Genomic DNA, 27,753 nt, shown 5'->3' with positions numbered 1-27,753 from the left:
GCCCCAGTTGATCCCAGTAAGAGCAAACAACATCCAACCATCCCTCTGCCAGGGAAACAGCCTCAAAAGCAGCAGATCCCAGGAGGAGAAACAGCCCCAAAAGTGGCAGGGCCATGGGAGGGGAAACAGCCCCAAAAGTGGCAGATCCTGGGAGGGAAACAGCCCCAAAAGTGGCAGATCCTGGGAGAGGAAACAGCCCCAAAAATGGCAGATCCTGGGAGGAGAAACAGCCCCAAAAGTGGCAGATTCTGGGAGGAGAAATGGCCCCAAAAGTGGCAGATCCTGGGAGGGGAACAGCCCCAAAAGCAGCCAGTTCTGGATAGGAGGGGAAAGAGCCCCAAAATCATTAGGGCCATGGGAGGTGGCTGCATCCCGTCCGCATGTCCCCATCCCTGACACAAGGACGCAAGTGCCACCATGGCCCTGCTGCCCCTGGGGGCACATGCAGTGGGGGGCACATGCAGTGGGGTCCCCCAGCAGAACATCTCCCCCCAGCCCAGCTGCTTTAGGGGAAGCTGCACCCCCAGCACATCCCAGAGCCCCCCGGGGAAGCTGCACCCCCAGCACATCCCAGAGCCCCCGTTACCCTTGGATGCAGCCACGGTAGCCAGCGAGTGCATGTAGGGCGTCTCCCAGCGCTCCATCACCGGCTTGCCCAGGATCTCCAGGTGGGCATCGGGCTCATCGTAGCCCGCCCTGGCCTCCCTCCAGGCTGCCCTGCAGTCCTCGCCCTCGGTGAAGATCGGCCCTGCTGCCGCTCCAGAGCTCATGGCTGCAGGAGGAAAGTCCAGCTGGACAGGGAGGGAGGGAGGGAGAGAAAGGGCCACCGGGCTCTTGGCTGGCTTTAAATAGCCCTGCTGGAAAGTGCTGAGTGTGCACAGCCGGCTGGGGCCCCTCTGGGGATCGGGGGCCCTTATCGGGAATGGGAGCCCTTATCAGGAATGGGAGTCCTTATCAGGAACAGGGCACCACGGGGCTGCCAGGCTGGAGGGGTCACCAGGGTGTCCCCGCTCATGGGCAATGGGACCCCTGGGATGGGAAATAGGATCCCGGGGATGGGCAGTGGGATCCCTGGGACAGGCAATGAGGACCCTCAGATGGGCAATGGGATCCCACGATGGGCAATGGGATCCCCAGGAAGGTCAATGGGACCCCCCCGGTATGGCCAATGTGACCCCGGTATGGCCAATGTGACCCTGGGCATGGGCAATGGGACGCCAGGCATGGGCAATGGGGACCCTGGGATGGGAAATGGGATCCTGGAATAGGCAGTGGGATCCTGGGAAGGGCAATGGGATCCCCTGGGATGGGCAATGCGACCCTGGAATAGGCAATGGGATCCCGGGATGGCCAATAGGACCCCCGGGATGGGCAATGGGACCCTGGAATAGCCAATGGGATCCCTGGATGGCCAATGGGACCCCGCGGAGGCCCCGCCCCCCCGCGCGCGCGGACTGCCCTTCCCGCCGGCCCCCGCGCGCGCGCGGCCACGCCCCTCTCTGCCCCTCCCAGGGCGCGGCCCCGGAGACCCCGTAGCGAGGGACGGGTGCGCGCGCAGCGGCGGCGCTGAGGGAGCGCGAGCGCGCGGCGGGGGGGGCCGGGCCGGGCCGGGGGCGGCGGGGGGGGAACCGGGACACGGGAACCGGGACACGGCCGGGAGCGCCCGCCCGCGGCCCCACGACCCGCCGCTGGCACCGCCGCCACCGGAGGGAAGAGCCGGGCGCGGCCCCGGAGGAGTCGCCGCCATGAACAGCGTGGGAGGCGCCGATGAGATCGGGTGAGAGGAAGGGGAGGGCAGCGCGCCGGGACGATGGTGCGAGGTTCGGTCACCTTTTCCCGCAACCTCAGCAGAGCGTCCCGCCGGAGCTCCCCTGGGCCGGGGGGCTGAGCGGGCACCGGTGGCGGGCTGGGGTGGGGGGGCGCTAAGGGGGAGCCGGTCCCGGGCCGGGGGTGCTGAGGGGGGGGCCGGTCCCGCCATGTTGGGGCCGTGAGGGCGCACACACCCCCCCCCCTCACCCCCCCTCCTGTCACGTGACCGGCGCGCGCGCGGGGCTGCGGCAGGTGCGCGCGCCCAAGGTCACCCGCCCGCGGCGCTTCCCGCGCCCGCCCGCACCGGATCCCCCCGCGTCCCACCCGCGTCCCACCTCTGCCCCTTCGGGCCCTCCTCTCCTGTCACCGGACGCGGGGCAGGCGGCGTGGACAACACGCCGGTCGAGGGAGGGGATTGTCCCGCTCTGCTGGTGCGGCCTCACCTTGAGTCCTGCGTGCAGTTTTAGGCGCCACAGTATAAGGAGGATACTGAGGTGTTAGCGTGCAAAGGAGGGCAGCGGGCGTGGGGAAACCTTAGGAGGAGCGGCTGAGGTTACTTGGTGTGTTCAGCCTGGAGGACTCTGAGGGGAGATCTCATCGCAGTTTAAAACTTACTCGTGAGGGGAAGCAGAGGGGCAGCTCCGATCTTTGCTTCACCCACCAGTGACAGAACCCGAGGGAACGGCTGGAGCTGTGTCCGGGGAGGTTTAGGGTGCCTCTCAGGGAAAGGCTTTTCCCCCGCAGGGTGCTGGAGCACTGCCCAGGCTCCCCAGAGAATGGTCTCGCCCTCGAGGCTGCCAGAACTCCAGGAGCGCTTGGACAACGCTGCCAGGGACAGGGTGGGATTGTTGAAGAGTTTTTGTGCAGGGCCCGGAATTGGTCTCGATGGTCCTTGAGGGTCTGTTCTGTGATTCTGTGACTCCGCTGGGGACCTTGTTCTGGTGACTCATCAGGGCCCCCCCGAGGGGCTTGCGGTGAGGAAGGGGAAGGTGGTGGGACAAAGGTGGCACCACGAGCCTCCCCTCGCTCTCCGTGTCCCCCTCAGGGCTGCCGTCCCGAGCTCCCCTGTGCTGTCCTCTGCCCGGGATGTTCCAGGTGGGAAAATCCCGGTTTTAAGCGTTCCCGGGGATTTTGGGGCTTCAAACAGGAAACCCGACACTGATCTGGTTCTTCTGACGTGCTTTTAGAATCATAGCAAAGCTTGGGTTGGGAGGGACCTTAGAGATCATCCAGCTGCACTCAGTATTATTCTGCTTGAGAGCTGTACCCTGGTGACATTGAAATGATCAGGCTGCAGGCTTGGGCACGGTAGAACTCAAGGTAGCAAAAACCAAATTTAAAAAAATCCTTGGCTGGTTCTTCCAGTGCAAGTTTTGGCACTTCAGGACTGGTATTTGCCCATCAGGACTGGTCACCTTGTTTGAAACTGGAAACACGAACCACTTGTCCCATGCTGCTTGCACTGCTTTGTAAGCTGCTTATTTACTGCATGTTCTTAATTTGTAAATCCTAAAAGTGCAGGAGGCAGGGCAGGTGATTGGAATCTCACATTGGAATGGTTTGGATTGGAAGGGTCCTTAGAGATGATCCAATTCCAGCACACATTGCATGAGGCCTGTTTAAATCAGTGGGTTTTGCTCTGAAAGTGTTTTTATTTCCTCCTGGGCCTTGTCTGGTGCCTTGTGAGAGACCTGATCAGGTCTGACTTCCTGAGCTGTAGGTGAGTGCCAGGCTCCAGGTTATTCCATGGAATATCAGCTCCCCCCTGAGCAGGCTGGGCTGTCACAGAGTTTGTTCCCAGTCACAGGCTGTGATCCTTCAGGGCTGTAATCAGATTGGGAACTATTGGGGGTTAAGCAGAGAGGGAAATTTTCTTTATTCTCCTCCCCCAAAAGCGCTCAGAGGGAAGATGAGAGCACAGAACAAACTCAGCTGCTCCAGGCCTCAGAAGGAAACTCTGGTTTAAAGCTGTTGTGAGAGGCAGGTCTGGATGGGAAGTTATGAATTCAGCTGCTTTTTAGGCAGAGATTTTCAGAGAAAGTACCTAAGGAAGCTCTGAGCCTTGCAGGTGTGTTGGCATGGGTAGGGAGGGGCCTTGTGAGTGTCATTTGTTATAATTAATTAATACTTGGGGCTGGTTTGGATGAAGAAAGGTGCTGATCTTGATCCTTTTGTCCTGCAGTTAATGGGGGCTGTGCTGAGTTGTTGATCAGAGCTATTAATCAAACCCCAGATTATTTATGTAGGCAAAGAGTTCGTGCTTTTGTTGGTTTTAAAATACCTGTATATGCTTTTTTTTACTGATCCTGACTTGATTTGCTCCAGCAGCAAGTGTGTTTATGGCAACAGACAAGAAATTAGCAATGAAAACAAGAAATTAGCAATGAAAACAAGAAATTAGCAATGAAAACAAGAAATTAGCAATGAAATTCTCCCAGGAAGTAGGGAGGCAGAACACTTGGTTAAAACTTCTGATACAGCTGCAGCTTCTGAGGAGTCCTTATCCCACTTTGTGCTCCCGAGGTGATCCCTGTGGGGAATTCTGCTGCTTCAGGGCTGTTGCACCTGTCAGGATCTCATTGGACAGACTCACCTGCCCGAAAGCCAGGCTGGTGCTTTGTGCTGGAGTGGCTCTGCATTCCAGCAGGGATGGACTGTAGTGTCCTCCAGCCTGTAAATTTGGAGCTTTATGGAGCTGTGGGCTTTGGGGTGGTGTCAGCAGGTGTGAAGTACAAACATTGAAGAGCAGCAGGGGACACTCAGCAGGGGCTGCAGCTTCTTCCCAAGAGGCAGCAGCAGCCTCTGCTCTGTGGGAGCAGGGGCAGAACCTGAGGCTGGGGCTGTGCCTGCCTGGGGAGGTTCAGGTTGGACATCAGGGAAGGTTCTTCCCCCTGAGGGTGCTGGGCACTGCCCAGGCTCCCCAGGGAATGGTCCCAGAGCTCCAGGGGTGCACAGGGTGGGATTGTTGGGGTGTCAGTGCTGGACTCAATGCTCATGGATCCCTCCCAACTCAGGATATTCTATCAGTTTTATACATTTCTATTCATTGAATAGCTGCCAGCCCATTAGAACCAAAAGTTGTCTGGGATGGAGCGTGGGTGAGACCTTGGGGAGGGCTGGTGATGCAGCAGGAGCACTCACACACCCATCCTGCCCCACAGCTGTACCATAGCACATCTGCATTTTTGGGAACTTTGGCCCTGCTCAGTGCCTTCAAACCTTGGAGGATCCCAAGGCAGAGGATTCCTGGCTTTTGGTATTCCACAGCCTGTGTATAAAGCAGGGCTGTGGATTTCCATACAGCTGCTGCAGCTGGCCTTGAGCTACCCAGCTTTGCTGTTTCAGTCCATGCAGGGTGACTACAAATAATTCATGGTGGAATTGGAAGGTTTCAGTGACCTCCCTCCCTGCAGACAGCTTGGTGTTCTCTCAGAACACAGCTGGTACTTTTACAAGCATGTAAAATCAATTAATCCTTTATACCAAACTATCAAATTTAGTTAAAAACACCCCAAAACAAACCAAAACCTCAAAAAAAAATGTCACACATATCAAAACATTATTGTGAATATAGCAGTAGATCAGCTGGTTTTACTTTGCTATTAGGAAATTAGAGTTACTTATTTTCCTAAAAAATAACAGCACAGCAGAGGGTTTGTGGCCTGTGTGTGGGGAGGGAAGGTGGTCAGGGGACGATGGTGGGGCCACCTTGGCCAAGCCTGGACCTGTTGCTGTGAACTGACTGCTGTTGCACAAGGCCCTGAGCCCATGCCAGGAGCCAGAGCTCTGCCAGAGGGAGCTGAGGGCACTTCTCCAATCCTTGAGAGAAACTTGGTCATGCCCACAGAAAACAGGGAGAGAGGGCAGGGGTGCAGGGCCTGCTCTGAGAGAGAGCAGGGGTGCAGGGCCTGCCCTGAGAGAGGGCAGGGGTGCAGGGCCTGCCCTGAGAGAGAGCAGGGGTGCAGGGCCTGCCCTGAGAGAGAGCAGGGGTGCAGGGCCTGCCCTGAGAGAGAGCAGGGCAGGGGTGCAGGGGCTGCTCTGACAGAGGGCAGGGCAGGGGTGCAGGGCCTGCTCTGAGAGAGGGCAGGGCAGGGGTGCAGGGCCTGCTCTGAGAGGGCAGGGCAGGGGTGCAGGGGCTGCTCTGAGAGAGGGCAGGGCAGGGGTGCAGGGCCTGCTCTGAGAGAGGGCAGGGCAGGGGTGCAGGGCCTGCTCTGAGAGAGGGCAGGGCAGGGGTGCAGGGCCTGCCCTGAGAGAGGGCAGGGGTGCAGGGGCTGCCCTGAGAGAGGGCAGGGGTGCAGGGCCTGCTCTGAGAGAGGGCAGGGCAGGGGTGCAGGGGCTGCTCTGACAGAGAGCAGGGCAGGGGTGCAGGGCCTGCTCTGAGAGAGGGCAGGGCAGGGGTGCAGGGCCTGCTCTGAGAGAGGGCAGGGCAGGGGTGCAGGGCCTGCTCTGAGAGGGCAGGGCAGGGGTGCAGGGGCTGCTCTGACAGAGGGCAGGGCAGGGGTGCAGGGGCTGCTCTGACAGAGGGCAGGGCAGGGGTGCAGGGCCTGCCCTGAGAGGGCAGGGCAGGGGTGCAGGGGCTGCTCTGACAGAGGGCAGGGCAGGGGTGCAGGGCCTGCTCTGAGAGGGCAGGGCAGGGGTGCAGGGGCTGCTCTGACAGAGGGCAGGGCAGGGGTGCAGGGCCTGCCCTGAGAGGGCAGGGCAGGGGTGCAGGGGCTGCTCTGACAGAGGGCAGGGCAGGGGTGCAGGGCCTGCTCTGACAGAGGGCAGGGCAGGGGTGCAGGGCTGCCCTGCTGCTCTCAGGGAGGGCTGGCACGTCCTTTAGCACGATGATAAGGCAGCAGTGACACTGAGGGCTGTCTGTGCCTCACATGCCAGCAGCTCAGTTGTTTGCTGGCTGCTCAAGGAGATGCTTTGATCAGTGCTTAACAGTTGCTCTGTTTTTGTGAAAGACGAGACTCGTGTCACGTCTGGGCCTGTGACTTAGGGACAGAATTTGCCTCAATGGAACAAGGCTTGTAGGTGCTGTGTAGTGTTGGATTTTGTCACTCTGGCTGGTGCAGAAGGGCTGTGACATGATGTCCTATCACAGAGAAGTGAATCAAAGTGGAAAGGTGCAGGCTGGTTTTGTCAGTAAGCTGCCCTGCTCCACAGGAACTTCCAGCTGCAAGGCTTTCACTTTCCTGGTAGTCCCAGTGCACCTGCAGCTCTTACTGGGGCTGACTGGGCTCTCTCTGCCATTACCTGCCCCTGAAGAGAGCAGGTGAGAGGAAGTTCAGTATTTTTTTTTGTTAGGAGAAATTCAACTTTGCCCATGTAAGGGAGGATGCAGGAATTTCCACCACCCTCAGCTGTACTCGGGTATAGGTGAAGGCAAGAAGAAGACAAAGCAAGGATGTGGTTTTTTCTCTTTGAGGTCTGGTGGAGAACCAGAGGGCATCCTCCAAAAATAAACTTTGCCAGTGCTTGTCTGTGCAGAGCCATGGGGCCATTAACAGCAGAGTTTTTCACAGAATCACACAATCTCCTGGGCTGGAAGGGAAGCACAGGGATCATCAAAGCCCTGCACAGACACCCCAACAATCCCTTCCTGTCTCTGAGAGCCAGTGTTCAAATGCTCCTGGAGCTCTGACAGCTTTGGGGCCGTGCCCATTCCCTGGGGAGCCTGGGCAGTGCCCAGCACTGTCTGGGGTAGAACCTTTCCTGATACCCAGCATGAGCCTCCCCTGACACAGCTCCAGCATTCCTGGGTCCTGCCCCTGCTCCCAGAGAGCACAGGCTGCTGCTGCTCCTCAGGAGGAAGCTGCAGACAGCTCTGAGGGTGTTTTTGGGGTTGGTACTGACCAAGTGTTGAGGTGGCTCTAACCAACCTTTAATTACTGAGTAAATGACTGCTGGAAGTTTTGGCACACCCAGGAGTTGATAAAGAGCTGCAGAACTGGTGGCCTGGCACAGAGCTCCTGTAGCACCTGCCCAGGCCCTTGGGCGTGCTGGGACAGGAAACCCTGCAGATTTGGGTGCTCTTTGCAGAGCAAGAGTTGAATCAGTGTTGAGCAGTTCAGTTTGGGGTTTAGCCCTGACTTTCTCACCTGCTCATCGCTGTCTCGAAACTGGGGTGTACAATGGTTTCACAAGTGCTGCTGGATTAGTGCTGCTCTGGTATTTAGTACCTGCTGCACTGGTTTGACTTCTGTCTCAGGCCTGAGCCTGGCAGTTCTGCTTTTGCTTTCACCCCTCCAGAAGGTGCTGGCAGCCCAGTGAGTGCTTTGTGGGGAGGGAGGAGCAGAGAGCAGGGATGGAGGAAGGCTTTGGTTTCATCAGCAGCTCTGACTATGGTGCCAGCTTTGTAGGGTGTGTTGGAGGTCCTGGTACCCCCAAACCTGGCCAGAAGAGCTGAGCTGTGCCTTCAATCAGATGGAGCATCTGCTGTGGCCCCTAAAGCTGCCCTGTGCTTTGTTTGCAGGAAGCTGTTCGTGGGTGGCCTGGACTGGAGCACGACACAAGGTGAGCAACAGGCACTGGGCCATGGGGAAAACCCAGCCAGGAGCTCTTCACAGCCATTGCTGTGGGGAGGAGATTGGGCTGAGAGCCTCCTCCTCTGCTAAGTAATAAAAAATCCTGTAGAGACAACTCAGATATATGATTATATATATATATTTTTATATATGTTAATACTTTTAGGTTTATATTATTTGGTGCTGAAGTTTTTGTCAGCTCAACAGACAACCCTTTTTATAATCACTTTCCTGCTGGTTTCCATTTGTATGAGTGGAAATAAACTGTTGTCTGCCATTTGTTTACAGGAAGTAGGATGTGATCATTTTCAAAAGATGAGTTTGAAGCTGTGTTCCATGTTTGCTGATCTGTTGTCTCATAATTGCAAACACAGTCTGGTGTTGTTAATATCTGGCTCTGTTTAATACTTGCTTTTTTTTCTTTGACAGAAACTCTTCGTAGCTACTTCTCCCAGTATGGAGAAGTTGTAGACTGTGTAATAATGAAAGACAAAACAACAAATCAATCTCGAGGATTTGGATTTGTCAAATTTAAAGATCCCAACTGTGTGGGAACAGTGCTGGCCAGCAGACCTCATACGTTAGATGGCCGAAATGTAAGTTACTTTTGTGTTATTTTTTTTTTTCTTGCACCAGATTCAAAGATTTGCTTTAAATTCTGGCTCCTTATTTGCAGAGTGTCAGAGTTAACCTGGCTGTTGGTTTAAATGATTTCTTGTAAGGCAGCTCTTAACTCCATGGCTTGTGTTGTTTGAGCTCTGAGGAGCTGCATGTCAGCAGGGCTGGGTTCAGCTGCCACAAATGTAAATTTTAGAGCAAAATTCTGCTGAAGTCTGACCAAAGTGGAACTTTTCCAGATTGATCCAAAGCCATGCACACCTCGGGGGATGCAGCCGGAGCGGACACGGCCCAAGGAAGGATGGGTAAGGAAAGATCCCTGTGTATCCTCTGGAATTGCTTTGCATTGCATCCATGTTTAAAGGCAGAAGGCTGTATGCAGAACTCGAGTGTAAAGCTCATTTCTAAACAGTGTCTTTAATTTAGATTTCCATGGGCAGGCTCTGTGCAGAGCAGTGTCAGTTTGGGTGTGGTGTTTCCCAAGCTTTTAGTGATGCTTTTTTAGTGGAGTTGTTCAGATTGGAGAGCACTGGCAGGGCTGATGCTGTTCAGGCCCACTCCACACCCTGCAGCTTCACCAGATTTCAGTTTAGAATGAGTCAATGGCCTCAGAACTCAGGCCCAGGATTCCTGGTCCTCTGAAGAACAGGGGACACTGAATCTCTGAGCTCTGAACGTGCTTCCCTTTCATGCCTGGGAAACTTCAAGGCTGGAGCTCTCTCCTCAGCCTGCCAGAGCCCATTGTTCATGGTTCAGTGTAAAATGATAGAAGCAGCCACCCTTATTGTTCTTCTGACTGAATTTTCTCCTCCTTGATTTAGCAGAAAGGATCCAGGAGCGATAACAATAAATCCAATAAAATTTTTGTTGGTGGGATTCCTCATAACTGTGGCGAGACAGAGCTCAGGGAATACTTCAAGAAGTTCGGAGTGGTGAGTCCTGGGGGGAAGGTGCCTCCTCTCACATTTCCTCAAGCTGTCAAATTTGGGGGTAATTTGGACAAATGGCTGGAGGGGCACCTGAAGCATTTTGTGAGGAACTGTAGTGGACATTCATCATCTGGAAATGTCCCTTGGCAGAACCTGCTGCTCATGTGGAATTTGCTTTGCTGCTTCTGTCTCCTCGTGTTTAAGTCTACCTGATGCATTATTCTGTCCCTTCTTCCAAAAACTCCTGAGGTGCCTTAAGAATGATTCTTTTTATTATTATTATTATTATTTCCACCCTCACCCCCCTTTTCTCTTGATAACTTTCAGCTGGGCAATTAAAAATGTCTGCTGATTATTTTTTGGGAACAGTGAATGTCTCAATGGGCTGGATTTTAAGATCCTGGTATTTGACTGTGTGTACAGATAGGTTAAATTTGGGTCTCCTGCCATTGTTTGGGGAGCAGTGGCTGCTTTCAAACCATCTGGAATCTCAGTTCTGATGTCCCTAGAACCTCCATTCTGAGACAAACTGCTCCTCATGCACCTTCTTTAATTCAGTTTGTAACCTTGGACTGAAATGACTGTATCTTCTCTGGTTTTTTTAAATTTTGTTGTTATTTAGTTTTAATTCCCATTTATCCCAGCTCTCACTGCCCTCAAGGAAATGGGGGCATATGATAAACTACTGAATTAAATAATGCAGCTGTGAATAAGTTTGAGGAAGTTAAAGATTGTGTGAGTTAAATTCAGGACTGTGCTGGTAAAAATGAACTTAATTAGCATTTAGTGTAGTTTTTGATACTTTTTTCAATAGCCTTTTTCTGACATTTCTTAGTGGCAGCAAAGGATTTATTGAGAAACCAATTCTTAAGTTTATCAAGTTAAATCAGTGTTTTAAATTCCATTAAGCTAATTCATTTAAAAACACAAAAAGCAATAGCTAACAACTGTTTCTTTAGCTTGAAAGGCTGCAGTAGAGTAATAATAAAAACAGGGAGCACGTTCCACAGCTGTGGGATGTAGTTTCAAAAGGCTCTTCCTCACAGACTTGGCTTTCCAGCTGTGCCCTGGATGCTGGGGAGATACAGGGTATGTCCTGCAGGTGTAGAAGGCAACAGCCACAACTGTAAGTGCCCTTCAAAGTAAGTAGTAGCACTTTACTCATAGTATAGAAATCAGAAAATCTTCCTGGAGTTGTAACGAGTCCCTTTGGAGCAGTGGAGTCTCACAAATGTTTTGTGGCCACGAGAGTGAAGAGCCCAAGGCAGGCACTGATTTTTCAGCCCTGGTAATTGCTGGGTCATTAAGGCCAAGGTGAAGAGGACCCAAATGGACCAGGGGAGGGACAAATGTGGCACTGAATGTCCCATGGCATAATCCCCACATGGATCCCCCAGTAGGATGTGCTCAAGTGAATGCAGCAACTCAAACCCAAATGTTTTCTAGCTGGAAGTAAAGATAAAATCGTGTCAGACTTTAAACTCATTTTTGCTCATGAGTAAAAATATCCTCAGATTGTCTTGAAGATGCAATTTTACAAAATCACACCCATTTTGTGACCACTTCTCTGCATCTGAGAGATTTCAGAGCAGTTCCCTTCAGCTGTTTGAATGTTGACATAAACATTACACCTCAGGTTTTGTTTAAATTGTAGCTCACTGTGGTGCTCATTCTGAGAAGAATAATCCTGAAGCCTTTGAACAGCTTGCAATTTCCATTTTTTCTTTTTTTAGGTTAAAATCCCACTGATACTGCTCATCCAGAACTTAGTAGAGGGGTTTTGTAAAGCTTTTTAAAGCATTGCTTTAACTGGTGCTCCAGTAATTCAATCAGAGGAGCCCTGCATGTTCCTGGAGGTGCTTGCAGCTCAAGCTGCTTTTCATGGCAAAAGTGAAAATGGTTAAAAATGGGGAAAATCATATTTTAAAAAGCTAAACAAACCTTTGGGGTGTGTAACAGGCCATAGAGTGGGTACAAACAGTGCAAAAGCTCAATGTTAAATTCAAATGTCAAGTGTGATGAGACAATAGAGATGAGCTCAGGCTTTCTAAACTCCCAGGAAGAGCAATATTCCCTATTTTTGTGCTGTTGCTGGGATGATGGCTGCACTTGGCTTGTGCTTTGTGGGTAGAGAGCAGGAACCAGCTGGTGGTGACTGTTCCAGCCCTCCCCTTGTAGCACAGGGAGTAGAATTTCCCTTCTCTCTTCCAGGTCACTGAAGTTGTAATGATCTATGACGCAGAGAAACAGAGGCCCCGAGGTAAAGGCTGATCTAGTTTGTCCTTGAAATTTCTTCATACTCTCCTATAGTCAGATGGCAAACTATTTCACACCATCAGAAAAGGTAGATTTTTTTTTTTTCCCTCCTATGTTGCCTCAGGAAAAAGAATAATTCACTGGGCAAACATCACTTCAAGTCTAGACTCTTCATCTCCAGCTTCACTTGGGTCTGTGCATTTCAACTTAGATGTTTCATGCTCATTGATGGGTTGGGGTTTTTTTAATAGTTGAATGAAATTTGATTCTCAAGTCACTCCTGTGGCTTAAGGTACTTTTGAGGGGGGAAAAAATCAGCAGATTTTCCTCCTGTTGCACATGAAAGGTACGTTGGGTCTGTAAGTGCATGTGGGGTGCTCCAGCCAGAGCACGAGACAGGACAGAATCCATCCATCACCTGCTTTTTGTTTTGGTTAAATGGCTTCACCTCAAATTAAAGAAAAACTCTCCTGAAACAACACAAAATAATTCTGAAATATATATATATATGTATATTTTTAATTGGGATATACAATTCCTGTATACCAGATTGCTTTTTAAGAGGGGAGGAGAATAAAAAACCCCAAAAACCTGAAAGATTCACTAGATATTGAATCAAGCTGGGAACCTTTGGTCAAAATATGAAGCAATTCCATGTCACCCACGTCCCTTTGCATCCACCATTTGTTTGCCAAGGAAGAGGCAAGATTTTGGCACGTGAAGCTTAGCTGTGCTCCCACCCTGTAGCATGTTGGACATGCTAGAGAATAGTTTGCCATCTGAACTTTTCATTTCTCTTCTGCTTCATTATTAAGAAATATATCCTTCACTTCATATTTATTAAGCTGTTAAGTCTTAGTTTTATTTTTAATTTAGACATACATCCTTAGTGACATATTTAAGTGTTTCATAGTAAAGTATGGTAATGTTAAGTAAGTTCTTTTTTTTGTTTCTTTTCTCTCTGTGAATTGTTGGACTGTGATTAACGATATCTCTTTAGATTTCTTCTCTCTAGGTGATAATTTATCACAGAGGTACAGGCCAGTTCCGCAGTCAGAGGAGGGACGGGCTTTGTCTTTTATTGGAGTGTAAACGAAGTTTCAATATATTTGTTTTTTTGTTTTCTTGCTTTAGCTACCCTAATCTTCTTCCAGCAGATCCCTTTGATTTAAGCAGCACATAAATTCATCTGTTTCAATGCTTTAGAGCAGCTGGTTTTGGATAGAGGAGACAAAGGCACTGGCATTCAAATGTAATTTGGGGCTCAAGTTCTAAAATATTTCAGTAATTATTGTATCATCTCTATCTTTGCAATATTTAATCCCAGCCTTGCAGCCTCTGTGCAAAAGGTACTTAAACATCATGCCTGGTCTGGATTAATCCTGTCTCAATTAATGGCTTCTCTGCTTTAAGCTCTACTAAAAGCAGCACAGGCAAAGGAGGGCTTGGGGTGCAAAGCACAAGTGCCAGGTGGGGGAAAGGTCTTGTCTCCACCCACAGAAGACTTTCTCCCCTAATTAATCAGACTTCTTAAGCACTTCTTGAATCCTCTCTCTCTCTGCCTTTTGTTTCTGTGCTGTTCTGGGCTTTTTTTAGTGTGCTGACTAACACATCTCCCAAAATGGCCCTGGCAGTCCCTGGGGGTGCTAGGAAAAATTCCTCGAGTTTGTATTGGGTACTCCTGGTTGTGCATCCCAGAACACATTTTCTCTTGCCTTTTTCTCTGTGTTCTCTTGCTGTTCTGTCCCCTTACCCTTTTAATAATTGTAGATAAAATTCCAGAGGCCAGTTCAGTGCCATCTCTCCTCAGTCCCTTCTGAATTTTGCCTTTTCCCATTCACTTTACCACCCTTCCTGTGGGAGTGCACATTGCTTTACTGGTAGGAGGAGGGAACATGATCCCTGTTCTAATCCCTGTAGCATCCATTCACCTCCAGCTCCTCAGGAGGCCCCAAATTCTCAGTGATGTCCTTGAGGAGCTGCCTGGGGTCAGGTGTCCACGTGATCTTTGCTTCCTCCCAGTCCTACCTGCTCCTGCCAGCTCTGCCTCAGCCAAACTCTTCCCCAGCCCAAGCACAGCAGCCGTGGCACATCTCTGAAGGAACCAAGTGGCTTTGGTGCACTCTCAGCCTCTCCTGGTTCCACCAGCTGGGAAGGGATTTCCAGGTTCTTGCTTTGTCTGTTCTCCTCCTCTCTTGGCTGCAGACCAGCTCTGCCACTCTGGTTTGCTTCTCTTGGATTCCTGCTGGATGCAGTTCATTTCTCCAGCCTTTAACAGAGTCCTGTCCTTCAAAAGCTAAAGCTGCAGGTGGTGGATTTCATCACTCCTGCTTAAAACTTCACCTTGGAGTTTTGCTGTGCTACTCTGATTTCTGTACTCCTCTTTATCTTGTGCTGTCTGACCCTTTTAAATCCCCTTTTTAAAATTTATGCATTGCTTTTCTCAATGCCCTCTTGCCCTCCCTGTTCCACCCCTCCAACCCCATCCCACAATCTATTCCCCTCCTTTAGCTTTGGAATCAAATTTAACAACAACCTTCACATCCAGATGGAATCCATTGTTTTTCTTCCCCATCTCTTTTTAGACAAAGGCTGGAATACTAAACGTGATTTAAATACAAACACTTTTCCTTTGGCTCCAACCCTCGGATTTCTGGTTAACTCAGACAAATATATTGTGATGAAATGCTGCTCTCAGCTTGGAGGCTGCTTTCATCACAGCTCCACAAAACTTCGTTTATACTGCCAGTCTCTTGTGTGTGGGAAATGCCAAGTTTTTTCCTTTTTATTTTCAGTTTATTTTAGTGATGTCTTTTGCTCTTGTTGCTGACAGCAGAATTTGACCTGCTGGAATCTATTTTGGCCTGTATCTTTGTGTATTTTTATATATATATATATATATAAACTTTCTCTACACTAGGCCTCTTTGGGCTTACCCAACACAGTTGGATAAGCGTGGAGAGACATTCCCGTGCTAGATCTGTATTCTGTAACGCTTTAGAGCAAGATTTGGCTGCTGTCAGCACTAGCTGCAAAGCAAAAACGCAAACCAAGGGGGAAATCTTGGGTTTCAGAAAAGCAGAACCGCATCCATGTTCCATAAACGCTTCCCACGCCGCACCTCGGGTTTCTTTTTCTAATTTTTATTGCTCTCCCCCCTTTCCCCCCCTCCGTAGCTAATCCAAAGAATGGCACAATTCCTGTACTGCATGTGTCCCTCCCTGCCCTGGGTTGTCCCCACCAGCAGCCAGGGGGTGATGGCATGAAGCAGCCGCCTTGTCCTGGGGATTAACCACTATTTTGCCACTCTCTCGGCTGTGTCAGCAGCTACAACCTACGTGCAGTGGTTCTCAGAGTCACCTCCAAAAGAGGAGCTTGGCCTCCTTTCCCAGAGTATTTTTCTCCAAGCATCAAAAGCTGCTGGATCCAGCTGAGCTGCCAGCAGCCAGGGCTGTGGTCAGGTGGAAGGGGATGAGCCACCCATTGGGAAGTTTTGTGGCTTTTTTCAAAAGGAAATCAATAGGAAATACGAGAAATGAAACGGATTCAGGACGTGGCAGCAACACCACGTTCTGTGTGAGCAACACCTCACAGGGGGCTGCCTTGTTGGGAAGGAGTAACACCTGTTCTGTGCTTTTTCTCCAAGGTGTGGAAAACTTGAGAACCTCTGATGTAGGTTGTTAGTTTCTGAAGCTTCTCATTCATCCATGGAGTGGTAAAATTTCTCATGCTTTAACAGCTACATTTCAAAACTAACTTTCTTTTCTATGGAAAATATTCCCTAACTGGAAGCTGGGCTAAGGGATTGGGAGGAAGTTGCTTTGCAGCTTTGGGGAACAGGGATATATGATAGGTTTTCCATGGGAAATTAGCCTGAATCAAAGGGAGGAGCAGCAAAGTTGTTTGACTTCAATCTGCTATCCCACAAATCTTTTGATTTTAGCAGTTTTTTTTCCATTTCCTGGTAGGTGGATGAGGAATAAAATCAAATTAAAAGCCGGTTAACGAGCTCAGTTCGAAGCTGCATGCGCACAATCGAGAACGAGGCGCTAAAGCCTCTTCACAGGAAGTATCCATTGCAATTTCCTCAGAGTTTTTGCCAATTGAACACAAGTGTCGTTATCTGAAACCCCTGCTTGAACCCTTGGTCTGCCCCTAATACTGTTCATCATCCTGTTTTGTGTCACAACACCCTGCTACCTTGATTCACTCTTCGTCGTTGGCTAGGTTTTGGATTTATTACTTTCGAGGACGAACAATCAGTGGACCAGGCTGTCAACATGCATTTTCACGACATCATGGGCAAAAAAGTGTGTAGTTGTAGTTTTATTTTACCTTAAGAAAGAACCAAGTCTTGGGCAACGAGCGATTTCACTGGGGAATCCAACTGAATTGTTGATGGGAGAGCACAGCAGTCCAAATTCAAGGCTTTATCCATGGAGGTGGGGAAAGTCTGAGTTTGTGGAGAAGGGCAGTGAGGATGGGGGCAGCCTGGGGAAGGGAGGGATGGAATCCTGAGGATTCAGGCTGTGGGCTCTGCTTGGGGTGAGGCCTTGTGTGTACAGACCTGGGGGCTGCTCTGGCTGAGCAGATGAACTGGGATCATCATCTCTGGGGTGAACTGGTGCTCACTGCCTCTGCTTTGAGCACTCTTGTGGTGCAAGGAGAGAAATCAGCCATTTCCAGCTGTTGGAAAAGCAGAATCCCAGTGAAATCCGAGTTCTTCAAGGCTTGGTTTAAGATACCACTCCTTCAGATGTGTACTTGATACTCAAATCTTGAGGTGGTGTCAGACGATCTGCTTTATATAATCTTAAACTTTAAAAGAAAAAGGGAGAAAAAAAAACATCCTGAAGGATTGGTTTTTTAAAAAATTGGGTCACTTACTGTGAAACTTTGATACCAACCCACGTACTCTATATAGTATTTAACCACAATGCAGTTAAGTGACCTCTGGTTGTTTCATCTTCATACTGTGTTGTCAGCAAACGGGGCTTGGATAGGCAGGAATTTTTTAGGCTCCTTTGATGTTACTCAGCAAGGAACATATTTTTACCTGTGGAAGAAAAAAAAAACAAAACAAAAACCCAAACCTAAAAGCAAAATAAATTGTTGCAGGACACCCAAGTTTTAAAAGAGTAATTTAAAGAGAAATGAACCACAGGAAATTCTGGTAAATTTAAGTCCTTGCACGGCTTTAAGGTACATCCAGATTTTAAACTAAATGTTAAAACTGCTAAACTTGAAGTGAGGGCGTTCAGGGAGACACAGAAGATTCTCACATTCCTTAAATTATGTGCATTGTATGAGTTTTTAATTGTCTTTAAAGTCTTTTATCTGCTGATATTTCATAAGCCTTTCCTTAGCTAGCAAGGGACACACTCACTCTGCATATCAGTGCAGTTCTGGTTCATTTTGCAGTGTAATGATGCCTTTAATTGCTGTGAACCTGTTTTGGGGTGCAGGGCTGGGTGGTTCCCTGATAATGGGAACAAAGGAATGGACTTGTGGGATCCAGAACATCAGTTCTTGGTTCCTGGTGTGATGCTCCCAGGTGGAGTAAATCACACAGGGGGGTGTAAGGATCACCTGTATCCCCCCAGTATTCCCTGATCTGCCCTTGGGATTGCCTTCAGCAAAACCCTCAAGTGGGAGCTGATCCCACAAAGCAGCAGATCCAAATGGGAACAAAGGATGAACATCCCCAGGGTGCTGGGAGAGGATGGAGAGCCCAGTGTGAGCCTGCATGTCCCCTCATTGCTGCTGACACAGCACTGGGACTTGGAGGTCTGTGTTCCCCAAACAAACCCAATTCCAAACTGAAATAATTGATTTTTGCCCTTTCTCCCCCCCCTTTCAGTGACAAAAATAAATAAAATAAAATCAGGATTCAGGGATTTTTAGCTCAGGTTAAAAGAGTTGCCTCAGTTCTTGGGGTAAGCTGGGCTCTAGGCAGGTGTGGAATTTGAACCTCCCTATTGCAAAGGGAATTTTCAGTCCTCACTTTGGCAGTTCCCTGCTTCCAAGTGTGCACTGAAAAATTAATGGGATTCTTCCACAAGGATTAATGAGCTCCAGATCCCCTGCTCGCTCCTTCACTGCCTAATCATGCCTGCTTTAAAAATGGTATCTCTGTCTTTTTGGTAATTAAAAAGGTATTGCTGAAATGAATCCATATGTTGTTGAAAGGAGGGGGAAAAAATTAAAATTGCAAGAAGGCCTCTGCTTTTGTAAGCAATAACCGAATTCCCTCAAGGCAAATGTGTTAAGACTCATTAATTTGAGTCCTTTGAAAAATTCCCTTGGTTCCTCTGTGGAAGGGCCTTGAGCTGACAGAGATTTGGTTACTGTCATGTCTCATGTCCTTGGGGCATTGGCAGGGGGGGTGTGGGGGGCTTTGTCCTTGCCTTGTGCCTGTTTCCTGTTTGTTCTCCAACATGAATGGCTTTTAAGACATGGCAGGAAGAATTCTGAATACTTTATTTTCCATACTACTCAGGCCCATTGATGATTGAGATTTATTTTCTTTGTACTCTGGCACCCATTAAAATTAATCATGAAAAAAAAAAAGCCTCAAATTCAGCGAGTGCTGAGAGGGTTTCATTAAATCAGAACTGGATTTTTTTTTTTTTTTTTGAGAGGTTTATGTTGAATGTGCAGCTTATTTTAAGTAGGTCAAATGCACTTATTCCATGGCTGGGAACACTAGGACATTTTATCTTGGAATGAAATAAGTTAAGCACTGTGGTTACTGATTTTTAAAACAGGAAGGGTTTTGTTACTGACTTAACACAGTATGAAGATTGCTTCTTATTGACTCAACTGTCCATTTTTATTACTTGCATGTTTGTTTACTTTTTTGTTAGATGTAATGTAAGATTCTCTTATCACATCCATTCCCTCTGACATTGTTTGAGTTAACTGAGATTCTTTAAGCGTTAGCCTGGGGAAGGTAAGTCTTTATCTTCCATTAGACATTTAAATAAAATCTTAAGTTTAAAAAAAAAATACAACAATACAAAAAAAAAATCTCAAAAAATGTGTGTTTCTCAGGTATGAGCAGAGCTGAAATTGCAGTTAGTTGGGGTGGGTTAAACTGTCACTTCCAAATGGACCCCAAACATGTTTGGTTAAAGCATTAGTACCCTTTTTCAGAGCAGCCTCTTCACTCAAAATTCTGGTTTTTTTAACTGAAAACATCATCTTTGGATCTCCTGCCTTGAACATGAAATCAGTCTGTCATTAATGTCCAAGATTCTGCTGGTTTAGGTGCAGAGCTGCTGTAAGAGGGTACTGCTGTTTTAAGATTAAAGCCAACGAGACTGAAGCGATTTGTAGGATGCTTTTCTCGGAATCCCTCAACAGTAGGACTTGTAATTCCTTACCATCACCTACACTGTACCTGAGAAACATTGTAAATTACTGGCCTTAAGTTTTAATAATTAAGTACTTAGACATAAGTCATAAGATGCTAAGTGTAGTCTTAAGTGTACCTGCGGGTGTGTGTGAGGGGCCGGGGGGCGCGGGGCCCCCCCAGCCCTGCTGAGCGCTGCCTCTGTTTGTTCAGGTGGAGGTGAAACGCGCCGAGCCTCGGGATAGCAAGAGCCAAACTCCGGGGCCGCCGGGGGCCAGCCAGTGGGGGAGCAGGATCATGCCAAGTGCTGCCAACGGCTGGGCAGGGCAGCCCCCTCCGACCTGGCAGCAGGGCTACGGCCCCCAAGGTACTGCCCGCCCTGACAGGGTGCCAGCCTCTCCTTGTCCTGCCTTTCCAGCTCGCTCCACTTGGGTTTTCTGGTCTAGATGTTGTCCCCAGCTTTACTTCCCTTAGAGCACCCCAAGGTACTGCCTGCCCTGACAGGGTGCCAGCCTCTCCTTGTCCTGCCTTTCCAGCTCGCTCCACTTGGGTTTTCTGGTCTAGATGTTGTTTCCAGCTTTACTTCCCTTAGAGCACCCCAAGGTACCGCCCGCCCTGACAGGGTGCCAGCCTCTCCTTGTCCTGCCTTTCCAGCTTGCTTCACCTTGGTTTTCTGGCCTAGATGTTGTCCCCAGCTTTACTTCCCTTATAGCACCCCAAGGTACTGCCTGCCCTGACAGGGTGCCAGCCTCTCCTTGTCCTGCCTTTCCAGCTCGCTCCACTTGGGTTTTCTGGGCTAGATGTTGTTTCCAGCTTTACTTCCCTTAGAGCACCCCAAGGTACTGCCCGCCCTGACAGGGTGCCAGCCTCTCCTTGTCCAGCCTTTTCAGTTCACTCCACCTTGGTTTTCTGGCCAGATGTTGTCCCCAGCTTTATCTCCCTGACAGCACCCCAAGGTGCTGCCCACCCTGCCCAGGGCAGGGTGCCACCCCCTGCCTTTCCAGCTTGCTCCACTTTGGTTTTCTGGTCTAGGTGTTATTCCCAGCTTTATTTCCCTTATAGCACCCCAAGATACTGCCCAGGGTGCCACCCCCTCCCTGTCCAGCCTTTTCAGTTCACTCCACTTTGGTTTTCTGGCCTAGATGTTGTCCCCAGCTTTATTTCCCTGATAGCACCCCAAGGTGCTGCCCACCCTGCCCAGGGTGCCACCCCTTCCTTGTCCCACCTTTCCAGTTTGCTGCACTTTGGTTTTCTGGTCTAGGTGTTGTCCCCAGCTTTATCTCCCTGATAGCACCCCCCATAGATTTCCACCCCCCATAGATTTCCACCCCCCAGTCCTTTGTGAGGTTTTTCCACTGCTTTTCCCAAAAATCTGTTTCATTGGCAGAAGGCAGTGCCAGGCCTGGCACGTGTCCCACCTGTTCCCTTTGGAGCTGCCTCTCCCCACATGGAATCCCCGTGGGTTGGGGGAACTCAGAGAAGGTGTTGGGAAGGCTCCAGCTGTGACTCCAGCACAACACCCCAATGCCAAATTTGGCTGATAAATGGCTTTTCAAGGATGAGGCAGTTTCAAAGGAAGTTATCAGGAAAATCTGAAAGGGATGAGGGGGAAATGAATGGCCTTGACTTTGAATTTTATTGCTTAATGTAGCTTGGGAAAGCACCAGGCAGCTCTGGTGCAGGGAGCACTCAGTGCACACCAGGAGCCCTGCAGGGCTCGGGAGCAGCCTGGGTTTGATGGCTGCAAACCCCCCTGAGATTCCAGAGGCAGGATAAACATGCTGAGTTCATCCAAAGACAATTTTGATAACTTCTGGAGAAATGCAGAGGGGTAATTGAGTTGCTGTGACTTGCTTGCTTTGAGAGATGAGAAATGTTCACCTGGGGGGGCCGCAGGGAGCGTGGCTGCTCCATCCCCGCTCCGTGGATGGAAATGCAGCACAGGGATTGCTCATTTCCCCACGGTGCTGATTAACTTGAAAGCTGCAGCTGAGGGTTGACATTGTGCACAGATGTGCTAATCTGCAAACTGAGAAACTCCCATTATTTTCCATGCAGTGATTAGTAGGGAAAATGATATCTGATCTCCTGGAAAGATTAATGTCAGACACGAGCACATTTATCCTTCAATCTCAGCGCTGCACAAGGGATGGGAAGGGCTTTTTTTATGCTTCAAAAACTGCAAAAATAACTCAGATAAACCTGGTAGTAAATTAAGAATCCCTTGGATGTGTAGTCTGCTGAGGTTCTCCAGGGTTTTGTTCTCTGTAGTGCTGTAATTTCTTGCACTTGGTATGTGGCAGCTCTCGAATGCTCCATCTGATTTGGGTTTGGGAACTGCTGTCTTTACTGAGTGTCATTTGCTGAATGATTCAGAGTCTTTCCAGAATTGCACATTCAGAAATAGTCCCACAATGTTGCTTAGGCCATAAAAATAGCTCTATAAGGGACACAGGGAGGATACCCAGTCTATCCCAGAGCCAAATCCTTCTTCTTGCATCATCCCTGCTCCAGAGCACGCAGCTTCACTGATGTCTAAGGCTCTTTTTTTGTTCTGTTGTAGGGATGTGGGTGCCAGCTGGACAGGCAATTGGTAAGTACATTATATGGGACCAATTCTGAAAGGAAAAAATCCTCCCAAGCACAGGGTGCAGCTTCTTTGAGCATTCACAGTGATTTTTGGTTTTCTGTAGGATTTAACCTACATTTAAAAGCTTGATTGAATTTGTCCTGCAAGAACAGAGAGGAAGACAGTGGCTTCTTAGCAGCTCAGTAATGGGAGCTGACACACATCCTGCTGTTCCAGCCACATTAATTTGTTACCAAGGGATTACATGCTAAACTGCAATTATTTACAGTGGGGATACTTGGAGGACAAATATTTCCCAAAGTGAGGATTCATAGAAGGCTGAACCTGTTTGAAATGCACCCAACAGCCTTACCCCATCTAGAGGAAGCTGACTCCAGCAGCAGCTCCTTGCTATTCATCTGCTTCAGGTTTTGGTTTTCTCTTCCTTTTCCAGGTGGATATGGACCCCCTCCTCCAGGCAGAGGAGCTCCTCCCCCACCACCACCATTTACCTCATACATTGTCTCCACACCTCCTGGGGGATTCCCACCTCCACAAGGCTTTCCACAGGGCTATGGCACCCCTCCACCATTTAGTAAGTGACCCCCAGGAGCTGGAGCACATCCAGCTTTTCCTCATTGTTTGCTGGACTTGGATTTCCCCCTGTGTTTCACCTATCCTTAATTATTTCTCCCAGATTATATATTCAGAGCTATAATTAACTATAGCATTATTTTTTTTCTTGGATTATTTTATTCTTGGGTGCAGTAATCATTTCTGTTCTCTAGTTTAAATCTGTGTTGCTAAATGAATTTAGATATATTGTGCACCATTGTCAGGACATCAGAGAGAAAAGTTAAAGCTCACTGTTGGTGACCAGGGCCAAACACAGGCAGGGGTTTTTGGAGGAGCTGAAGGAATTAGGATCACAACTGGGACTGGAAATACAAATAGGATTTTAGTACCTACCTCTCAGGCCACCATTTCAAAAGTCTCTTACAAACCTGGTTTAAAGGAGGTGGAAAATAGTATCCAGTTATCTTGAGATACTTTTTCCTCCTAAAATCCTGGATAATTTGGCTTCCTCCTCACTTCTGATGTCTGTAAGCACAGTTTGGCCCCAGTTCTGCTTTATCCCTTTCTCTGTGCTCTGCCTTTGGGGGGACATTTCTCCCACCTGTGCAAGGTGTTGAGATCTTTGGGCTGTGGGGGTGACCAATGTGTTGAGGTGAATCTGTGCAGCCACTGGTCCCAAACACCTGGGGTTTAATGGCCTCAGAAATGTTGGTTTTAAATGGTACCTTCTCTGAAGCCAAGCAGGATGTTATGTTCACCTGTTCTGTCCTTGCAGGTTTTAGTTATGGTGCTCCACCTCCTCCACCTGACCAGTTTGCCCCCCCTGGAGTCCCCCCTCCACCTGCCACTCCAGGGGCAGCACCACTCGCTTTTCCTCCACCACCACCACCATCTCAGGCAACTCAGGACATGAGCAAACCCCCGACTGCTCAGCCAGAATTCCCTTACAGTCAGTTTGGTGAGTAACTGCTGCAAGTCATCCCCTTTCCCTTTAGTCCTGGCTGCACAGTGTTGGACACAGTTTGCTGCAGGCACTTCTCCAGGATGGGAATGCTCCCACCAGCTCAAGCCATCCTTAAATCATGCAATGTTGTAGCCAGAGGGAATTCTCTTAGCTCTAAAGTGTTGCTTTTGTGCTGTAAAATAAGCTTCAGGGATTTGTGCACTGCCAGGATGAATTCCTGGTTTCCACTCTCCCCAAACCTACAGCTAAAACTTCCACTCCAAGAGCTTCACAGAGCTTGTAGTGAACTTTTTTATTTTTGTGTCTCCAGACCTTGGAGAACAGACTTGAAGAGTAAAAGCAGCATGGAGAGACAGACAGTGCATGTGTAAGGATCCAAACCTGGTGCCTTTTCCTCCCTTTTCTCATCCCTTCCCCATCTCTCTGGAGGTGCAGTTCCGTGCAAAGCTTTGTTGTGCTCTGTAGGAAACTTTGAGGTAGAAGGCACTGAGCTAACAAGTTTTACAGCAGGCAGGCAGTGCTACAAAAAACAAATTCTTTTTAAAATTGCTAGACAAGTGCCTGTGCTCCAGAGGAAAATCTCTGTTGCTGCTCCCTGAGGGAGCTCAGAGGGAATTCTCATTCTCATCTTGCTCCTCTCAGCCCTGTTTCTCAGCAGTGCTCTCCAAATATCTCTACAGAGACCTCTCCAAAGAGCTCTGTACTAATGGTTTTTTTAAGGGATTGTAATTGGTCAGTTTTTACTTCTGAAGAGGATTTTGCATGCAGCAGCCTGTGGATTCAGGCTGTTCCCTGCTGGAACATGTTCTCCACGTGGTAGTGCTGCCTCAAGTTCCTGCAGAAACTGCTATGAGATGAAAACTTCACAACATTTATTTAAATAGATAATATTCAAAGTTCCAGCAATGTAAAGCAGCCTCTGAAGGAAGATGAGCCTTTGAGATGTGTATGTGAAGCAGCATGTTCTCATGTTGATGAGTTTGAAATGTTTTTTCATTTGTTTCTTACACACCTGATTTCATGGATAGTTTTGCCCTTGGTGACTCCAAAGTTTTTCTTGTTCTGCCAGAACTTGGCTCTTTGCAGACTCTTTTTGGAGTGGGTTGGACTCTTCTAAATAAAGCACAAATCCCTGCACAGCCAGTTACATCAGTGAGGAGCAGCCAGGGTTTGGGATGTGTTGGAAGTTTAGGAAGGATCTGATGGAGAAGGACTCTTCATCTGGGGCTGTGGTCACAGGACGAGGGGAATGGCTTCAATCTGGAAGAGAATAGGTTTAGACTGGATATTAGGAAAAACTTCTTCACTATGAGGCTGTTGAGACCCTGGCATGGGTTTTCTAGAGAAGCCATGGCTGCCCCATCCCTAGAATTATCCCTGATTTGCATATATTTACATAAATGTGTAAAGCTTGTGGGCTTTTAAGAGCCACACAGTTCCCTAATGAGCATGAGGCAGTGTAAGGTTTATCCTGGGCATTGTCCTAAATCCTTCAGTGTGTGCAGCCAGGGTGAGTGTCAGCACTAACACTCACCCTGCAAAATCAAATTAATTATATTAATTTAAAATAATTAAGAATTCATTATCTCCCTGCAGTCCCCTCAGTTCTGACTAGGATGGGTTTGTGTGCTCCACACCCTTCAGGCCACACCCCAAAGCTTTGTCTGCGCTCCCAAGGTCGGGCTGAGCAGGGAGGAGGAGCCTCAGGCAGGTCCTGGGAAGGTTCCTGGTGTTCCCTGGGGCTGTTGGAGAGGGTGAGAGGCAGGGACAGGGCTCAGGGGTTGGGGTTTGTTTGGGGCAGTGCAGCTCTTCCAGCTGGGTGAAGCCCCCAGTGAGCTGTGCCAGGCCAGGCTTTATCCTGTGATCCATCCAGGCCCGGGTTTGGAGCCAGGTGCTCAAACCACACAGGGGAGCAGAGCCAGGCATGGCACTCAGTGAGTCCTGAGTGGCTCTGCAGGTGTGTGCTGTGGGTTTGCTTCATCATAAACATCCTGAGCCCTGTGCTGAGCTGTGGTTTGCACCACTGTGCAGGGACAGCAACTCCAGAGTTGTGTTTTTCCACTCCCAGCCTCATCCCTTGGCAAACAATCCCCTTGTAGTTTTAGGCTCCTGCTTATCTGTGTCTGAACAAATGCCAGGAGGAGCATTTGCAGCTCCCAAAGCCTGAGCTCGCTGTGTTTGAGTGCTCATTAGTGCCAGCAAGTCCTTGAGGGACAGGCAGAGCTTGAAATTGAACTGCTGAAGATGTGCTAAGAGACTTTGTTTGGGATTAAGAGAGTTAAACCTGCTCTAAGCCTGCACAGAGAGAGGCAGCACTGCAGAAATGCTCTTGGTAATTAGGAGCCTTAATAGCATCTTTCAGAGCAGGGGCTGGCACTGATGCCAGGATTAAGAATCATATTTAATTATGAGGATTTGAATTAAATTTCTCAATTTCTCACTCCTCTTAATTTCCATCTAGTTGTAAATTCTGTGTTGTTAGCAGGGATTGCAGCCAGTCTTTTCTCTTGGGATGGAAACCCCTGTTTTTCTCCCTATCCCTAAACTCTGCTCACTCCAGAGTGGCCTTCGGTGCAGGTCCCAACCCAAAATCCAACTGCTTCTAAGCACTCCAAAGCTGTGAGCAGATGGTTGAACTGGGATTGCCCCAAACACAGCTCCTCCTTCCTGCACACCTGTTCCCTTCTGCTTTTTGCAGAAAAGGAGGGAAGATCCCTGCAGGACCCCGGAGCTGCTGCTGCTCCCGGGCAGGGAGCGCTGTCAGGTGTGGGATTCACACCCGTGGCTGCTCCTGGAAGCTCATCCTGTGCCTTTCCCTTCTCCCCAGGGTATGGGCAGGACTTGAGTGGGTTTGGACAAGGTTTCTTTTCTCTTGGAAAGGAAACCCCAGTTTTTCTCCCTGTCTCTAAACTCTGCTCACTCCAGTGCCTGTGGTGCAGGTCCCATCCCAAAATCAAACTGCTCCCAAAGCTGTGAGCAGATGGTTGAACTGGGATTACCCCAAACACAGCTCCCCCTTCCTGCACACCTGTTCCCTTCTGCTTTTTGCAGAAAAGGAGGGAAGATCCCTGTAGGACCCCGGAGCTGCTGCTGCTCCCAGGTGTTGTTCTGCTCCTGGCCAGGGAGCGCTGTCAGGTGTGGGATTCACACCCGTGGCCGCTCCTGGAAGCTCATCCTGTGCCTTTCCCTTCTCCCCAGGGTATGGACAAGACTTGAGTGGGTTTGGACAAGGTTTCTCTGATCCCAGCCAGCAGCCCCCTCCCTACGGAGGCCCCTCGGTGCAGCCATCCAGCGGCCCCCCGGCAGGCGGCAGCGGCTTCGGGCGGGGACAGAACCACAACGTGCAAGGATTCCACCCCTACCGGCGCTAGCCTGGGCTGCCAATCAGGGAGTGAGTGCTGCCCGCAGGGACCTCTGGGCCCAGCTGAAGCCCGGGATCCCAGACTTCTGAACTTGTGACAATCACATTACTTGATGGAAGAAAAACCTAACAACAGTTTTTTTTTTCTTCGGGGGGAGGGCGGGGGTTGGGGGCAGATGGCTTCTGAAGGCAGAGCTGTGGGTGTTTGGACTGCAGTTTTTAAAGATTTTCCTTTCTCTAACCCATCAGCACAAATAAAGAAAATGTCACTGGTTCAAATTACAGGGTTTTAAAAATGTCTTCAGCTTTAATTCAAAACTTCAGGTTTCTTTTTTTTGAAATTATTTTTCCTGAGCCTTTGTTTTACCGTATATTGTAAACTTTTATGTTTAAAAGAAAAAAAAATATATACATTTACAGATTGTGAAATTTTTAAGAGAAATTTTCTACTATGTATGCTGGCTTATTTTTTAATTTAAAACAGGGTTTCCGTGAGTGCTGTCGGAGGCGGGGGAAGAGCTGCAGCCCCTCCCTCCCTCCCTCCCCACGGCAGTGCTGGGGCGGAGGGTTCCGAAACTCTGGGAGTTGACAGAAACCTGCTGAGTGTATTTTGCTGTTTGTTCTGGGGGCGGAGCTGGGCCGGGGCGGGCGCAGGAGCTGCTCAGAGGCTCCACCTGCCTCCCCTTCCCGAGGCCTCGGCCAGATGTGGATTTCCCTCAGGCAAAAAGGTTTTGGTGCGTTTGGCACTGAGCAGTGCCAAGCCCTGGTTTGAATAAAGACAAGAACCTTTGGATTAGAAACACCA

The 27,753-nt window shown here is 49.2% G+C and overlaps 2 protein-coding genes across 8 annotated transcripts in view; one reads left to right on the top strand and one right to left on the bottom strand.

Annotated features, from left to right (window-relative positions):
* GAMT (guanidinoacetate N-methyltransferase) overlaps positions 1-2,551 on the bottom strand; it is a 4,560-nt gene extending 2,009 nt beyond the window's left edge. The window contains exons 1-3 of one of the 5 annotated variants that reach the window (XM_077191479.1): positions 2,425-2,551; positions 2,145-2,342; positions 587-772 (exon numbers count right to left, since the gene is read on the bottom strand). In XM_077191479.1, the coding sequence (XP_077047594.1) occupies positions 587-770 (184 nt within the window). In that variant the 5' untranslated portion in view covers positions 771-772; positions 2,145-2,342; positions 2,425-2,551. Of the gene's footprint in view, positions 1-586; positions 792-1,830; positions 1,994-2,144; positions 2,343-2,424 lie in introns of those variants that run through there. The other 4 variants (XM_077191478.1, XM_077191477.1, XM_077191480.1 and 1 more) reach the window with 4 other exon arrangements.
* Positions 1,567-27,753, top strand: DAZAP1 (DAZ associated protein 1). 3 transcript variants are annotated; one of them, XM_054650358.2, is made up of 12 exons: positions 1,567-1,777; positions 8,270-8,310; positions 8,751-8,917; positions 9,179-9,244; positions 9,764-9,871; positions 12,080-12,128; positions 16,352-16,434; positions 19,692-19,845; positions 22,042-22,071; positions 22,502-22,642; positions 23,399-23,581; positions 26,786-27,753. In XM_054650358.2, exons 1-12 carry the CDS (start codon positions 1,746-1,748, stop codon positions 26,956-26,958), a joined length of 1,227 nt encoding a protein of 408 aa, XP_054506333.1. In that variant the 5' UTR covers positions 1,567-1,745; the 3' UTR covers positions 26,959-27,753. The 3 variants fall into 3 exon arrangements, with proteins under 3 accessions (XP_054506333.1, XP_054506331.1, XP_054506336.1); XM_054650356.2 differs by having other exon boundaries at positions 9,761-9,871; XM_054650361.2 differs by lacking the exons at positions 1,567-1,777; positions 8,270-8,310; positions 8,751-8,917; positions 9,179-9,244; positions 16,352-16,434 and having other exon boundaries at positions 9,760-9,871.

The sequence above is a fragment of the Agelaius phoeniceus genome, chromosome 29, assembly GCF_051311805.1.
Source record: "Agelaius phoeniceus isolate bAgePho1 chromosome 29, bAgePho1.hap1, whole genome shotgun sequence".
Taxonomy (NCBI): Eukaryota; Metazoa; Chordata; class Aves; order Passeriformes; family Icteridae; genus Agelaius; species Agelaius phoeniceus.
Note: the sequence above shows the minus strand (reverse complement) of the source record. Positions and strands in the feature narration are given on the sequence as shown.

Bases quoted from the DNA above. Each gene is read 5' to 3' on its own strand.
- DAZAP1 (XM_054650356.2), top strand. From the start codon at position 1,746: ATGAACAGCGTGGGAGGCGCCGATGAGATCGG. The intron at 12,129-16,351 runs GTAAAGGCTGAT...GTCGTTGGCTAG, and splicing joins AGAGAAACAGAGGCCCCGAG to GTTTTGGATTTATTACTTTC. The intron at 19,846-22,041 runs GTACTGCCCGCC...GTTCTGTTGTAG, and splicing joins GCAGGGCTACGGCCCCCAAG to GGATGTGGGTGCCAGCTGGA.